General features: G+C 39.3%; 1 protein-coding gene across 3 annotated transcripts in view; it reads right to left on the reverse strand.

The window, feature by feature from the left end:
• The window catches only part of MAPRE2 (microtubule associated protein RP/EB family member 2), a 155,409-nt gene that overhangs the window by 53,432 nt on the left and 84,103 nt on the right, over positions 1–17,874 (reverse strand). For all 3 annotated transcript variants that reach the window (XM_027821252.3, XM_043539651.1, XM_007058782.4), the window contains one exon: positions 9,855–9,982. In XM_027821252.3, the coding sequence (XP_027677053.1) occupies positions 9,855–9,975 (121 nt within the window). In that variant the 5' untranslated portion in view covers positions 9,976–9,982. The remainder of the gene's footprint in view (positions 1–9,854; positions 9,983–17,874) is intronic.

The raw sequence follows: 17,874 nt of genomic DNA on the forward strand, positions 1-17,874 counted from the left end.
GGGACACACCTTGTGTGTTCACTGATGGGTCAAAAAGAAGCGTCTTGTAATGAGCATGCATGACATAATAGTTTCGGTGAGAACAGAAACAACTGCAGAGTACAGCAATGACTGTTTTAGAGCTACATAGCACTTGAGGCTTAACTTTCATATTTTTAGGCTTCCTAGAATTGCTTCCCTGAACATGATTTTAATGTTCCTATTTTCAATGGCTAAACAGTACGTTAGGCATTAACTTTTTGTCTTTAGATAAGATTTAGTAAACTAAGAATTTTGAGAAAAAGCAAGTTTAGTTTTGTTTTGAAGAGGCTTAATGGAATGTTTCATCTATTCCCATGCACCTTCATGCCACTCTTATGATGCTTTTTAAAACATCTTTGGCACTAGTAGCATGGAAAAGTCATGCTAAATGTATCCATATGTTTAGGAATTTATTATGATGCATGCAGTCCCCATGGAGTAATAGAAGCTATTGAATGCACATCAAAAACACCTAAGTGACTTAGGAGCACAAGTTAATAAGACATGCTTCTAAATCACATAGGTGCTTCTGAAAATCCAACCCCATATGTCTAAGAGTTTGTGTTGTGATGCAACCAGGTATCCACTGAACACCTGAATGAAATAATGTATTCTGGATTGTAAGACCTCAAACTCGTCTTTCCTTAAATGGTGTGTGTTAGCCTCAGGCAGTCAGTTAAAAAAAACCCGGCTGTTAGGCTTGCCAACTTCTTAATCGCACAAAACCAAACACCCTTGCCCGGCCCCCTGCCCTGAGGCCGACCCGTGCCCCGCCCCCACTCACTCCATCCCTCCACCCTCCATCACTCACTCGCTCATTTTCACCGGGCTGGGGCAGGGGGTTGAGGTGCAAGAGGGGGTGAGGGCCAGAAATGAGGGGTTCAGGGCGTGGGAGGGGGCTCCAGGCTAGGGCAGGCTGGCTCTGGGGTGGGGCTGGGGATGAGGGGTTTGGGTACAGAAGGGGGCTCTGGGCTAGGTGGAGCCTAGGGGTTCAGAGAGTGGGAGAGGGCTCTGGGCTGGAGCAGGGAGTTGGCGTGTGAGAACGAGTATGGGCTCTGTGCTGGGGGTGCAGTTTCCAGGGTGGGGCCAGAAATGAGGGGCTCAGGTTGGGGCAGGCAGTTGGGAGGAGGTACAAGGTGCAGGCTCCGGGAGGGAGTTTTGGTGCAGGAGGGAGCTCAGAGCTGGGGCAGGGGGTTGGGGGACAGGAGGAGGTGCGAGGAGAGGGTTGTGGATGGTGCTTACCTCGGGGGGTTCCCCAGAAGCAGCGACATGTCCCTCAGTTCCTAAGCGTAGGGGCGGCCAGGCGGCTCTGCACAGTGCGCGCTGCCTCGTCCCGTAGGTGCCACCCCTGCAGAACCCATTGGCCGTGGCTCCTGGCCAATGGAAGCTGCAGAGTCAGTGCTTGGGGCGGGGGCAGTGTGCGGAGCCTCCCAGCTGGCCCTCCACCTAAGAGCCGAGGGACACGTTGCCGCTTCTGGGAAGCTTCGTGTAGCCGGGTACAGAGCCTGCCAGCCCCACCCCAGCTGAAAACCAGACAGCTGGCAACCCTAACTGCTGTGCTTATTCAGTATTTCAGGATCAGTAATACTTATTCGGAATTCATTATATTAAATTTGTTTTTCCTAAATCTTCTCCTGTCTAAAAACTCATTTTAAGCATTTTGCTCTGGACATAATGTGTTCCATGATCATTCTAAGCTAAATTTAATAAATAAAGGACAAGTAATGAAAAAGCTTCACATGGATAAAAGTCAATTTAACTTTAAAAGTGACAGTTTGAGAAGAAACAAATAATTTTAACAGAAATATGCAAAGTTGTTGTTTTATTTTTAAAATTTTATTCCTTGTGAGTTTTTGCTGAATTACTATTAATGCCCATGAAAGAAAATAACTGGTGTCTGTTTAGAGTTTATGAGTAGCTGCTTGGCAAGCTCTCTCATGAAGCTCTGCACATGGTCTTAAAAACTGATTGTCAACATCCACAGTACTCTAATGCTAAACTTCATATGGAAAACATTAAGGAGTCACTTACACTGAGAGTCTACTGTGTAGCAGGACCTCAATACAGTATGGTAGTGCCTTAAAAACATGGTTCAGTTTCACAGCGCAGACAGGATCAAACTATGTTTTAATCATGTTTTCAAGTCACATTACAGCCTTCACTTTGCAGGGCTGCAGTGTGATTAGAGAACAATGCTGAAATATGTTTCAGTTCTGCCTGCACTGCCAACCGAATGTTTGGGAACAACTGGTCTAAAAGGGTCCCACAGCACAGGCTTTCATAGTGTGTACACAGGAATCTTATTTATTTGGCTTAAAATAAATACATTAAGCAACATGTACCCAAATATTTATGTATCCTTTTCCATCAATTAAAAATACATTGAAAAAATGTTAAAGCAAAACAAGCACATTCTCCTCTTGTATACACTGACAAGAGAGCAAAACACACTTCTTCCCACTTGTGGAATCCTCAAGTAAACTTCACCCCAGCCACCCTCAGCCTTGCTCATAAGAAGGGCCCTACCAAATTCACAGTCCATTTTGGTCAATTTCAGTCATAGGATTTTAAAAATCATAAATTTCAGCTATTAAAATGTGAAATTTCATGGTGCTGTAATTGTAGGGGTTCCTGACCCAAAAAGGAGTTGGGGGGTGGCTGCAAGGTTATTGTAGGGAGGGTTGCGGTACTGATACCCTTACTTCTGCGCTGCTGCTGGTGGCGGCTCTGCCTTCAGAGCTGGGTAGCTGGAGAGCGGTGCCTGCTAGCCAGGAGCCCAGCTCTGAAGGCAGACCAACTGCCAGCAGCAGCGCAGAAGTAAGGATGACATAGTATGGTATTGCCACCCTTACTTGTGTGCTGCTGTCTGCAGAGCTGGGCCCTCAGTCAACAGCCACCTCTCTCTGGCCGCCCAGCTCTGATGGCAGCGCAGAAGTAAGGGTGGCAATACTGCAACCCCCCCTAAAATAACCTTGTGACCCCCCCTGCAACTCTTTTGGGTCAGGATCCCCAATTTGAGAAATGCTGATCTCCCCCATGAAATCTGTATAGTATAGGCTAAAAGCACACAACACACCAGATTTCACGGGGGCAGACCAGATTTAACGGTCCGTGATGCGTTTTTCATGAACATTAATTTACGCTAGGGCTCTGCTCAAACATGGTCTTTACAGCATGCTCTGAAGGTAAACACATTTGTGTGCATCAGACCAAAGCAAGTATTAGGGGAGTAGATTCTAAAGTTGAGGTTTCCCCACAGAAGAGCCTGGCTGACACGTCCCTTTATGTTAACACTGAAGGAGCTTTAGTTCAAGCACCTCCACTGATGTTCCATTGTGGCAAAATAACCTCTGGGGGAAAGGCTGTCTCAAGTAGTATGGTTCCAGACACAAGGAGAACAACATTCAGCAGCCCCCTGTGGGCGGCATGAGAAATATAAAGTTGAGTATTATGCTGAAAACACATGGTAATAGTTGGATGGATTGTCAGTGGCAAGAGATTTTCTTTGAACAGAGGACCAACATGTACTTCTTTTAAAGCAACTGGCATCCTGCCCTACTCAAAGGAGATGGAGGATCTAGTTCTTCCCCACTGGACTCCACAAGTCAGGAGAGACAAAGATCCAAAGTACAGAAGGCAGCATGAAATTCTCCCAACACATCCAAAACCTCCAGAAGTGACCCTCGCTGTAATGACCTAATTTTTGTCCTAGTCAGATGTTACTCTGCATCCATGGACAAAGCAAACAGTTTGAGTACCAACAATTGTATCTGCAATGTGACGAGAAATGTCCTCAGAGTGGAAGGGACTTATATCAACAGTCAAGCAAAGAAAACGCATATTAACCGAACTATTCATCACTTGAAATAAGTTTCCTGATCAAGACTTTGCAGATACCATAGTGAAGACAAGTGCCATGGTATAAAAATTCCAAATGTCAAACTGTGTGTTGGCTTTAAAATGTGGTCTGGCATTCACTAAAGACAAGGTAGAGAATTACCTATTTTATACACACACGTATACATACATATATAATTCATTTATATACAAGTCCTCTCTATTTTCATATAGCCTTGCATGACTCATTTAGAAAAAACATTCCAATACCACAGCAATACATTCACAAACGATCTTAAAACAAAAAAACTCAATCAACTGTGCTTACACCATGGAGGAAAAACAATTTTAGTCAAGACAGATTAGATATAATTCTTATTTAAAACCTATTTTTACTCATTACAAAAATAACTTGACCCTTGGGAAAAGTATGACAATGGAGTTGGCCTTCTATTTGAACTAATGTAACTTAGAAATAAGGCTGCTACATCTAGGGATCCCAGTGCATTAAAACCAGTTAGGTTTTTTTGTTTGGTATAGAGGAATGACAGTTACAGTGCTCTAGATCCTTAGGAGAACATTATGACAGTAGATTGACATGCTATAATGACACATGCAGTTGAAGATACACATTTTCATATTCAGCTCAACAATCAAATGCAAAACCAATTCAACCTTTTTGGCTAGAGACCAAGAATGACTAAATACCCTCCCCCCCACCACCACCCAAAGTTAAGATAATTCCAAGGCTTTTATATTTTGGAGAGTGTTCCTTGTCTAAGTTGTCAAAGCTAAATTATCAGAGCTGCAGACTAAATTTAGATTCTCCAGGGCTGAATTAATCCATAACCCAGTCCTTTTGGCACATCACTACTACAGCAGGCATTCTGAAAGCACAGGGGACACTACACTGCACTCGACCTACTTAGCAAGGACAAAAACACAGCCAAGACTCAAGATGAATACAAATACTGTGCAACTGTAAAAGCAGCCTCTTCCTTTGCTGCTTCTCATCCTAGCTCTATTCATCTAACCAGCTACTGGGAAACAAACTCGTCTCCCTATAGTACATACGCTCTTAATGTCACTACTTAACTACTTAACAGCAATGAAAAATGAAGAAAGAATCCAGTGGCCTTAGCTGTTCTTCCTTCCATTAAAAATGGTCACCTGAAGCTTTTCACTGCAATATTTATTTAGAACTCAAAAGTGTACCTTAAGGCACAGTGTCATCCTATTGTTTTTCCTTTATACTCAAAATGTTTAAAACTGTCTCTGAAGTATATGCTTTACTCCAGTGTGTGCAGGACCTGAGTGCCATCATTTCAGCTGGCATCAGTGGGAGCCAAGGATGTTCATCATTCTACAAAACGGGGCTTTAGTGTTTTGCACTCAAACAGTCGATGATTTTTCCTTTTTTTTTTTTTTTTAATTTGACCCTGTAGTTAGCTTTTTCTGGCATTTGGATTGCTTCTTGCTGCCAAAAATGAGCACAAATTGAAAATGCATAAGACTGCATTACAAAACGTAATGCTTTTTTATTATTAATTATTATTAATATTATTAAAGAAAGCAAAACACCCTTACAGTTTTTTATTAGGAGATAAAATCCAGTTATCTTAGTCGCTCTGTAACTCACTAGAATACTGTGAAATGCTTCCAAGTGTTACAAAGTTTCCCACATCCTCCTTCCCTTTGAAGTCTTCCAGAAATGTTCATATTTTATGGAAACTAATGTTAAACTGCATGAAGGCTGCAAATGCATTAAGGAACGATGGCCAAAATAATGCTAGAATGAATGAATTAGATCAGCTGTTCTCAAACTGTGGTCCATGCAGCCCTTGCTGGTGGTCCACAGACAGCTCGCTGGTCACAGGGTGCTAGCTTGCCTCCTTGCTTGCATCTGCTAAACTGCATTAAAAGACAACTAAAAAAAATACAGCAAGTGCTTCCTTAATATTACTTTGCCATGTAAACAATCACTGTAGCTGCCATAGGAATTTTCTTTAATAACATGGGTGGAGGAGGGGACAGGGAGACGGGTCTGTGAAATCAAAAATGGCAAGGGAAGTGTCTATCAGACTGCTGTGGTCCACATTATGAAAACTGTTTGCAAGAACCTGTATCAGTGTCAATATTTCAGACACTGAGATCTTTTTCGACTGTAGAAACTTTGTGCGTGGGGGGGGGGGGAGGGGGGGGGGAGAAAACCTGGATTTGTGCTGGAAATGGCCCACCTTGATTATCATACACATTGTAAGGAGAGTGGTCACTTTACATAAGCTATTACCAGCAGGAAAGTGGGGTGGGGGGAGAGAAAACCATTTGTAGTGATAAACACCCATTTTTTCATGATTTGTGTGAATAAAAACAAACATCTTCTGTATTTTCCACAGTATGCATCCGATGAAGTGAGCTGTAGCTCACGAAAGCTTATGCTCAAATAAATTGGTTAGTCTCTAAGGTGCTACAAGTACTCCTTTTCTTTTTGCGAATACAGACTAACACGGCTGTTACTCTGAAACCTGTAGAAACTTGGACACACTCTCACACCAAAATTGCAAGATTGAAACCTTGATTGGATTCTGGATTGGAGCATTTAGGGAGTAGAATAAGAATGCCTGAGAAAAAAAATATAAAGCTAAAATCTCAAATTGAATTGGTAAATAAATGTAAAGCAATTTGGTCTACCAACGTTTGACTATAAAAATAACATGGGAGAATGGAAAAAATATACAAAGATAGAATCTGAAAGTTAATACAATCCTAGATTTCATTTAATACTAAGTACAGAAAAGGTGGGAATGAGAACTCTGATAAAGCAGCCTTTTTTCAGTTCCTCCCATGATACATCCTAAAATCCTTGCTTGAAGACACAGAAAGAGGTCCTATGAGAACGTCTCATGTAATAAAACAAGACAATGAATTCATAGCATTTTTCCTGTCAACTATGGACAATCCAGATTTAGAGATTTAAGATCTCTAACTTTCACTGCATTCTCCACATTTAAGTTTTTTTATCAACTATTTTTCCTTTTTGGTTATGGAATTATATCATGAAAGTTTTTATTTAAGTCTGCAAACATTCGAGATGATGGGGTATTAGCTTCGAAGCTTAACTTTAGACATTTCAGAAGCATTTGAATAGTCATACAGGAACAAATCAATAGCTCATCCTGTCCACCATGCTTCTTGTTTTAAATCGTGAAAAATGCTGGTAGTTGTGGGAGAAGGTGTCTATCCTCATGTACCTTATTGCATCATATTATATGTTTAGATGCCAATACTTTGAAACAATTTGCCAAAACCAATACTCAGATAAATGATTTAATTAAAACACCAGCTAGGTGTAGTGTTTTTGCTTCAACTAGACACTCACAAATAAAACCAACCCAAGATGATCTCGGTTCAGCAAAAACATGCTATGATGCAATATTTTAAACTAGTCATCTTATGTTTAGCAGCTATATTAGTTACACTGACCTGTACTGTATCAACACGACTTTCACAAGTCTTGTAGTGAAATTTGCTTATGTATGGAAAGAGGACAGATTTCTGCAAGTGGGTGGGTTGTTCCTTCATATCAGTTTTGGATTGTTTTGACTGCTCTGTGGAGCTTATATTCAGATAATTTAGAATCACAGAAATGTAGGGCTGTGAGCTCTTGAGGTCATCTTGTCTACCCCGCTGCCACGTATATCTAGACCATCCCTGTTAGGCATTGTACAACCTATTCTTAAAAACCTTCAATGTCGAGGATTCCACATCTCTTGGAAGCATATTCCAGAGCTTAACTATCCTTACAGTTGGAAAGTTTCCTTAATATCTACCCTAAATCTCCCTTGCTGCAAATTAAGCCAATTACTTCTTGTCCTACCTTCAGTATACATGAAGAGCAACTGATCGCCATCCTCTTTGTAGCAGCCCTTAACATATTTGTACACTTATCAAGTCCTCCTCAAGACTAAACATGCTTAGTTTTTTAAAGCTTTCCTCAGAGGTCATATTTTCTAACCTTTTATTTTTGTTACTCTTCCCTCTGGACTCTCCCCAGTTTGTCCACATCTTTCTTAAAGCATGGTTCCCAGAATGGACATAGTACTCCAGCTAAGGCCTCACCACTGCCAAGAACAGTGGGACAGTTACCTCCCATGTCTTACATTCAACCCTCCTATCAATAAACTCCAGAACTAGCCTAGCTTTTTTCACAATTGCATCACATTGTTGACTCACTCAATTTGTGATCCACTGTAACCTCCAGATTCTTTTCAAAGGTACTACTGCCTACCCAGTTATTCCCCCATTTTGTAGTTGGGGATTTGATTTTTTTTTTTCTTAAGTGTAGTTCTTTGCACTTGTCGTCACTGAATTTCATCTTGTTGATTGTTGGACTAATCTCATCCTACCAAGTGCTTGCAATGCCTCTCAGCTTGGTGTCACTAACAAATTTTATAACTATACCCTCCACTTCATCATCCAAGGCATTAAGAAAAATATTGACTAGTTCATGACCCAAGATAGACCTCTGCGGGACCCCATTAGATAACATCACCCCAGTTTGAGAGTGAACCCTTGATCATTACTCTGAGTATGGTCTTCCACTCAATTATGCATCACCTTATGGTAATTCTATCTACACCACATTTCCTTACTTTGCTTATGACAATGTCACGTGGGACTCTGTCAAAGCCTTACTAAAATCAAGCTATATCAGGCCTGGATCTTTCCCTTCCCTTCCCCCCCCCCTCCAATCCACTGGGCTAATAATCCTGTCAGAGGTTCTTGACAAATCCATACTGGCTATTACTTATAATCCTATTATCCTCTAGGTACTTACAAAACAATTGTTCAATCATTTGTTCCAGTACCCAGTAAGCTAGCATTTTGGAGGACACGATTTACCGTATCTTTCATGAAAATCTGACTGAGACAGACATCTACAGAAGAAGTGGTAAGTAAAAATCAAATATCTAACATGGATCATTCTTACAATAAAATTTCAACTTGGTCAACAGATCTAATTTTTGATGAAGTGGTTACATGGATTCAGTTGTCCTGAACCCCCAAAGCACTGTCTTAGCAGATATGAAGTCACAGCATGCCAGGTAAAGAATTTGGAGCAATGATCTTATTAGATCTCCTTCACAGAAACACTTTTCATTTTGAAAAACTACAAACAGAAGCCATGATGCAAGTGACACCGCTCACTGCCCATAACTTCCACTTTCCTAGCTGCCACCTAGTTACAGAACCTGCTGTTTTATAGACAGCTTGCAACCTCTACTTTTATTAAATCATGGAGTTCCTCAAAACATCTTCTCTATTCCTAGATCTCATTGACTGCATTGCCTACAGCAAGGGCCTGTCATAGATGCAGTGGAAATAAGCAGATGTGCCTGGCACACTTTAGGAACACCTTGCAGCAGTTAAATGATGCTTTCTTCAAACCGACTATGTCCCACTTCATTTCACATCACCACTTTTCTGTGATTTCTTTGTGTGCCCTCCAACAAGGATTTCAGGACACTTACCACTGCTGAATAACCCTTGGCGTATTTTATTCATCTGGGTACCCACCACTGCATTAGTGTATAATGTTGCTTTCACTAAGGTTGTCACTTTTCAGATAATATAATTCCCAGTTTTGCACCAAAGCTTTCTTCAGTATCTGTACTATACATTTAATACAGACACTCTCTATTGCATTCCTTTCCTTTGCTGCTTAATCATCATATTTATTCTAGATTTTATCTGCAGCTTTATCTAGACTCTTCATGTTCTGCATTCATTTTGCTTCCCCAAACAACCTTATCCTTCCATAAGTTATTTTTAACTCAGCTACACAAAACACATGGTTGGATATATTCTTCAGACTGTCTTCCCTCAAGAGAGCTATCCTCTGACACAGAAGGCATTAGAGGTATACATTTTCATCAAATCAGATTTTTAGGTTCAAACATTTTATGAATATACAGTATTTTAAAATAATATCTTACCTGAACAAAGTTGTTCGACTTTTGTGTAGTTTAAAGCTACTATGTCATTAACCCATGCAATGATGTCATGTCTGCTCATAGTCTCTTGGGTTATAGAGGTAGAATACACGTTGACCGCCATTCCCCAACTAGAAAATAAAAGTTAAATAAATAAATCTTCTTGACATTTGAATGAATTTATTTGATAAATACATTTTTAAAAGAGCAAGTTTCATGTAATTTCAATCAGTGCTAGTGAAGGAAACAAAACTGCACAGTCTGTAAGAAAGAGCCTGCATTAAACACACCTTTTCTCTTTTCTGGAGAAAGGAGGCTAACTCCACGTAAATTTTATAACCCACTTTGGCAAGCGGTGATCTCCCAAAGGTCCCCTCCTATGCCAACTACAGCAGAAGGGCAAAGGGCAAACTTTAAAGAAGAGAATATCATACAAAAGTTTGTGGCTTTTAGTTAGGATGGTAGCTAGGATGATGGCAATTCTTTTTAGCGTACATCTACTAGGAGCAAAGCTGAAGGGTAATTCAGAGAAAGCATGGTCTAAAGGAATTTGATCAGGACTAGTGATCCGAGACTCTGAAGTTCTAGTTCTGTTTGCCACTTACTGCTGTGTGACTCTGCAGTCATTTAATATCTCTATCAGTTTCTCCAGCTACAAATTTCCTTATCTAGGTGCTGTGATTAGTTAATATACATAAAGCACGCTGAAGATGTATGATGTTCTACAAGTGCTACATAATAAATATACTAGACTATATAGATCATACTAATTATGAGCGTGACATCAGCTCAGGACAATTATTGTAAAATAAAACGAAGTTTGAATACTCTGGAATGTAATGGAAAACAAAAAATTTGAAAAAACATGCAAAGAAAGAAAAGCTGTAAGCTTAAGTGTGGTTTTGTTTATGAAGGTGACTAAAATTAGCACCTTTTAACTCAATATGATATATGTTCCTTAAGCATATTTGGAGCTCTCTTTCTTGCTTTATTGACAAAAATAAGCTTTTCCTACCTTGACTCTGGTTAATTCTACAGACCCAATACAGTTAGCTACAGGGGACTGAGCCAAATTCTTTTCCGATTCATGCCTCAAATTTCTTTTAGTTAAGTGCAATATGTTTCCACCACTCCTTTTGTGTTGAAAAACATATCAGCTCGCTATAAAGTTTGCCTCCAAATTCCATTCTTTCTATTTCAGATACTGCGGATATGCCTACGCTATAGCCACTCTTAAAGTATTTTCTGGGGAAATATGGGAGGAGTCACAACCATGCCAAAATACAATGTATGGTATGTTATCCTGCAAAAATCAAAATAATTTGTCACAGAAAACGGACAGTAAATTAAAAAAAATCTCTAAGTAGCATAACCTGCCATCAGCAAGAATCCATGGAATAATGTAGACAAACATGTACATTTCCATGGATGTCCAAATGGAGGAGCTGTCTATAAATGGCGTGCACAGGCTTCCTCGCAGACAAGAAGAAGACTGGAAAAGCTGGCTACATATCCATACACCCTGGACCTTTACTATAGATTTCCCCATATTTGTAATTGTGCAGTGCTCCACATCTTTCTTAAACGATTATTCATGTGTTAACAAGTTTTCAAATGAGTGAATTTATTGTAATGTGCCCAGGAGTCTATCCAACTTAACAACATCTAGTGGGAAACCCGAGGTAAGCAGACTGATGTTGGCTTGATTTGCCTAAAATGCTACCAAGGTAGCCACAGCAGTAATGAGTCGAGCCATGAACTACAACTGTCTAGGGAAGAGTGGGACCAGGCCAGAGTTGCCCAGAAAACAGAAGATGGCCCAGACTGGAGCTAATGCATAATCTTTAACAGTTCCTGGGGATAGTGAGAGATGGTCAGGGCAATTTAGATAGATATCTTTGAGGAGGTTGTGCTAATGGGAATACTGTTTGGGAAAGGTAACAGATTCTGGGTTAGAGGGACCCTGACTTAAGTGACAAGTCACAAGGATCTTGTAAATTGGAAGTACTTATATTTGAAGTGTAATATTCAATATACTTTAAGATGTTTCCTGAGTAAGATGGTTTGTCCTGTTAATCCCAATGAGTGGTTCTAGGAATTCTTGTTCAAACTAAGGCTTGTAAGTTGCCCCTTACCAAGACAGAATGAACCACCTCAAGATGACATTGGTAAAATTTGTAAAATTCCAGTTTATTCTCCATTTTTAGAGTACATTTCAATCAATGCATCCGATGAAGTGAGCTGTAGCTCACGAAAACTTATGCTCAAATAAATTTGTTAGTCTCTAAGGTGCCACAAGTCCTCCTTTTCTTTTTTCAATCATTTGTATATTTCTGAAACAACTGGGAATATTAATTGCTAGACTACTGGAAACCTGCCACATTTTCAGAATTGGAAGCTCTGAAACTCACAAAACTGCTTTAAATCTTCAGCAAAAGTGAAATTTTATTCTTAGAAGTAATAAGATGGTTTGTGGGGGACCCACTGCTTATGCCTCAGTGATTCCTTATAGAAAATGCTCAGTTTGCTAGTTTAACTGCCTGCCCTGAAATTCAGCCTTGGATCTGAGAGTCAAGCTGGGTTCTCTCTCCCTCTCACACACACATAGTAAAGGTTCTATTTGCCAAATTATGCTCTCAGTGAAACCTGGGTAGTCCCATTGTTGTGTTGACTGCACTGGTGCTGAGGGTTGTTCACTTAGTAAACATTAAAGCAGGAACAATTTTTCAGCATCGGGACTGAGTTGAGGAGCATTGACAAGGATTTAGCAACAAGGAGTGCCTGATTACTTTTAAAGGCCCATTATTATGGCCTGTTAGAAACTTATCTCCCAAGGCGAGAACTGAAGAGAGGTTGGGTAGGCATAAATTTGTGTCTGTTACTGAACATTACCTGAAATTTGAACTTAATTTTTGCCAACCCTGAGACATGTGGGATTCCTTTTCTCCTTTCTGAGCTAAAGAAACATCAAGAAGATTTTCATCTCTGTGCTTTTAGTATTAAAGAATACAGTTGACCTGTTGACTCTAAAAACAAATAGCCAAAGAAATCTTCAGTGAAAATTTAATACGTTAAGCTACTCTTTTTTAAAAAAATCATTAGTTTTTCCAATTACCAGCAGTTTGGGGCCAGCAAATTTAGCCCATCAGAAATACAGTTAGACAAATATACATCTGTCAAGAAGGAAGAAAGTAATAAACCCATCATAGCACTCTTCCAAAAGCTAATACCAAAGAAAAACCCACAACGCTTATTATCTTCAGTGACAGTGGTAACATGAGCTACATGCTATACTACACAGAAAGAACAACTCCACATAAGGAAAACTGTGCAAGGAAATTAACAACATGAAATTTAAAAGGATGCCCTGAAGTAGCTCTGTAATTTGCATAGTGTTGGTACAATAGTAAGAAAATATTTTATTACAATCAGGGGTCAAACACAAATTTCTTAAGGTTAATGCTAAAGAGATGACAATTTTCTATTTACAAGTCTAGATGTATATTTTTGGCCATATCATGCCAGTTTTTAAATACGACCCATTTTAAAATAGAAATTTTCCATGAAGTCATTGGGGGAGAGCGACTTCCACTCAATCAAACACAATGATAAAGCCCTTTATTTGCAATGGTTTATACTGTATTGCATTCCTGAATCTTCCTTTATATCTAGGGTGACCAGATAGCAAGTGTGAAAAATCAGGACGGGGGTGGGGAGTTATAAGGATCTATATAAGAAAAAGACCCAAATATCAGGACTGTCCCTATAAAATCGGGCCATCTGGTCACCCTATTTATATCTTCTTTTGAAATAGTTTACAATGTACCACTAAATTCTTTGTACACCATCCTGGAGTTTATTCCAATGGAGGAGGTTTTTTAAATAAACAAAGGAAAAGCTTAGTTGTAAGATCACATTTGAAGTAAGTGTGTTCTAAATCGGTGCTCATTTCCTGTATGGATGCTCACACAGACTATCTTACTATAAATCAACAACTATGCAGGAAAAAACAATCCCCTATATGTAACATGGGCCAAATTTTCTAAAGAGCATAGTACCCAACATGCTAAGCTCTTTTGAGAGTCTGAACCAAATTTAAAATACATTCAGTAAAGTGCAACAGAATGGCTAAGGAGGCAGAAAGCTGTGTTCACAACTACTGACCAAGCAACTAAGAACTTGCAGATTTTATTATGTTTGTTACCCTGGCTCACCAACCCTTCCCATGCCCACTCGTTTACATCGTCGACCTGTTAGGTTTGTCTTTTTGACTGTATGCTCTTTGGGACAGGGACTGTCATTCATTGTGTGTCTCTACAATGCCTAGTTCAATGGGACCCAACCTAACTGCAGTCTTTAGGCAAAACCACAATACCAATGTTCAGCAACAACTAGAGATAGGAGTTAGATCTGGAACTCCATCTTGGGCCTTCCATTCCCCATACTTCATAAAAGTTCAGAGCAGAAATTTGCGGCTCACAGACCTAACAGTGAAGAGTTAGAAAATGTGCTAGTTAGAAAAAAAAAAAAAAGTCATTCATTTCAATTATGAAAACCTTAAACTGAAATCCATAGAATTGCTAATTAATATTTATCAGTTTTCACATTATATTATTAATTCAAGCCCTGTTTCAGCAAGACACTTATGCATATGAGTAACTAAGCACTTGAGAGTCTCATTGATCTCTTCGGGTACGTCTATGCAGGGCTGGGAGATTGCTGTGCAGATGTTTGGGCTCAGGCTGAAGCCTGAGCACTGGGACCCCTCAAGCGTGGGTGGGGTCCTGAGCCCAGGCTCCAAACCAAACCCAAATGTCTACACTGCCATGTTTAGCCCTACAACCCAAGCCCCAGTCAGCTGACCTGGGCCAGCTACAGTTATGTCACAGGTCTTTTATTCTAGAGTAGACATATCAGGATTAATCAGGTGCTTGAAGTTATGCACATGCTTACAATAACATGATGGATCAGGGTCTTACTAGTTTAGCATATCCCTTGATAATACATAGTCTGATCCAAAACAAAACTAGATATTTGGGTGTGGCACAATATACATTACAGGGTATGATAAAAGTGTTCCAGAAATGCTTACAGATAATTATGACCGATAAGAGAAATCATCATCGAGTTATATTTGGGGAGAACTTTTTGAATATGAAATATTTACTTAGCAATGTTTTTTTTTCCCTAAAAAGCAAACAATTGTTGGCAGCAGAAGTTATTTCTGACAAAAGCAGTAATAGAGGCCAGATAAAGGATAAAACAAGTGAGGAGTACTTCCAAATTAGTTTACCCATTTTATGCAATGTATGAAACTATCATTTTTCAAGAAACAGAGGACTTTCGTAGATGCTAGAAGTAGGAGAAATCTGTGAATAAATGGATAAAAAAGATTGTTAAAATGGGAAAATCTTGTTCTGATAATGCCAAGGGAAATCCTTCCAGAAGTCCTCCCCTGACAGTACCCAAGATACATATTTTGAATAAAAGGAAAGCTCTCAGAACAAAGCTGTTGAAGCAAAAGATGAACAAATAGGCCAAGATATAGATGAGTGAGGCTGCCCAGGTCTGTGTGGGAAGTCCATTTAAAATGAATAGCTTCTGCAAAAGAATAAAAAGCTCAAAGCAGCAAAAAAACAGGGAAGCTTATGATTCACACTGGCCATTTTTCTATGGGAGAAAAATTACTGATGTCATCCTGAACTGGGGGGGATGGAGGAGAGAGGTTGTTTTAAGATTAGACCTTTGCTGCTGTCTTAACACAGATTATGTACAGATTCAATGTTCAGTTTTGATCATTAGAGAGGCCAATTATACTCCTCCTGGGGCTCGCTGTATTGAAAACAATTTCTGGACACAATTTGGGCAAAAAGCTACAGCACATCCTGCCAACATATGATGCGTACTCTACAATTTTCAAGCCACAACATATTCCTGTACCAAAAACGACTGCAAAAAACAAAACAAAAACCAAAAACCACAGAATTTTCTCATAGGTCACAGAACCTGTAACTGAAATGAATTATGTAGCAGGTATTACAAATTCTCTAGTCTAGTCAATCACCCATAAAATCTGCAAAGATGAAAAACACCCTTCTTACTTGGTATACTTCTCTCCACACCCTAGCCAATACATCAAACCTTTAAAAATAGTGAAGGTCATTCTCTGTGCATTGTACTCTCAAGTGTTACCAAACAGATTTGAAATAGCATCTTAATTTTGGTAGCAAATTATGATGTTCTGACCCAGAAAAAAATTAAGGTGTTTGGATCTCAGTGATTGGTTTGAGACCAAATGTAATTAAGTACTACACAAGGTGTAGCATTATACAATAGCAAACAGTTTGCTAGATAGAAAAATGCATACCACTTTATTCAGACAAGTATTCCAGGTCCCAAAAGCTCATCTAAAAATGCTCAGACAATACAAACTCATTGGGGCTTTGGAGACAAAACCTATAGAATAACCCAATAAATAGTCCCACATTATATTATTTTGCTATTGCTTGCAAGATAATTTTGCTTTAAGTTTATTCACTGAGCCAACTGTGAAAGTATAGTTAATACTTTGCATTATTACAAATTCAGTTACAAATTTCATACAAGTGATGTAGTTCTTAAAAACACTTTAGGGTACCTCAAAGAATCCAAGCCATGTCCAATGGCTTCTTTGAATTTTATACATTTTGAGTTTCCACTCTCACCTCTGCACAGAAAACTGACAATTTTTTTCATTCTTTGGCTACTTTCTCCATACCTTTTCCTGCTGTTTTTTTTACCACTACAGTATTTTGCTGCAATTCAGTAAATACAGTATTTGATAGGCCTTCAAAACTGTACAGACAAATCTATATTAGACCCAGCTTATGCATAACTACAAACTGTGTGCTGTTTCTTAGTGCTTATGTATTTACATATGCACTGTTTGTAGTTAAATAGTTAGCAGATAACGGTACAACATGATCCAATTGCTAGACGTTGACGCTAGACAAATTCAGACTGGAAATAAGGTGCACATTTTTAACACTGAGGGTAATTCACCATTGGAAGAATTTACCAAGGGTCATGCTGGATTCTCCATCGCTGTCAATTTTTAAATCAAGGTTGGATTATTATTATTTTTTAAAGATATACTCTAGCTCACAAGTCTCTTGGGGGGAGTTCTACGGCCTGTGCCATACATGAGGTCAGAGAGTGGTTCTTTCTGGCCTTGGAATCTATAAATATGTTGTCATATCTTTGGAACTAACACGGATTGAACATGTCTGCATTTGATCTGTGTAGATAGCTTTCCACATCAACCTTCACCAATGTAGTTTTAGCTAAGTTTGGCTCAGGTAATAGTACTGGAAGACAGCTATCAGCAGTTTGCCCTAAATGGATGTGGGTCCTAATCTTTAGAGACAAGCATCAGCTTTACAATAATTGATCCCCACCCCAGTAGTGTCTATACTCTTATTAGTTGTGTGATGTAACCAGCAATGGAGCTTGTGCTCACAAACATGATTGGGGTTTGGACCATCCAATCTTCTTTATGTACTAGAGCTCACACATCTTATGAGAGGAGAGCAGCAGCAGTGACCAAAGAGACTCATTAAGACAGGAACAGGAAAGTTTAAGGTAGAAGTATGAGATGTATATGTTTTTATATATCTGAGCAGCTTGGAACCAATAATTCACAATATACAATATAAAATGGTGTCTTACAATGATGGTTGGAACAATACCCGGTTGGATTTCTGAACTGGCCGTAAGGTAGGAATGTAATGTGGCAAAGCTTAAAGTGTCAGTGAGGTAACACTTTCAAAACTGGCCAGACTTATTTAAAATATTACCACTGAGCTAGTCTTCAGCTCCAAAGAGTTAAGCTTGAATTGCTCCTTTGATGTTTTCTTCCAGAAGGATGAGATTAAATCTATAAAATTTTCAATGAGCTAGGCATTGGCAATGGTGCTTGATTCCCCTTGTTTCAGCTCTTTTCACATTATACATCTGTACATTATTCATTCCGTATATTAAATCT

Source organism: Chelonia mydas, chromosome 2 (assembly GCF_015237465.2).
Source record: "Chelonia mydas isolate rCheMyd1 chromosome 2, rCheMyd1.pri.v2, whole genome shotgun sequence".
Classification (NCBI taxonomy): domain Eukaryota; kingdom Metazoa; phylum Chordata; order Testudines; family Cheloniidae; genus Chelonia; species Chelonia mydas.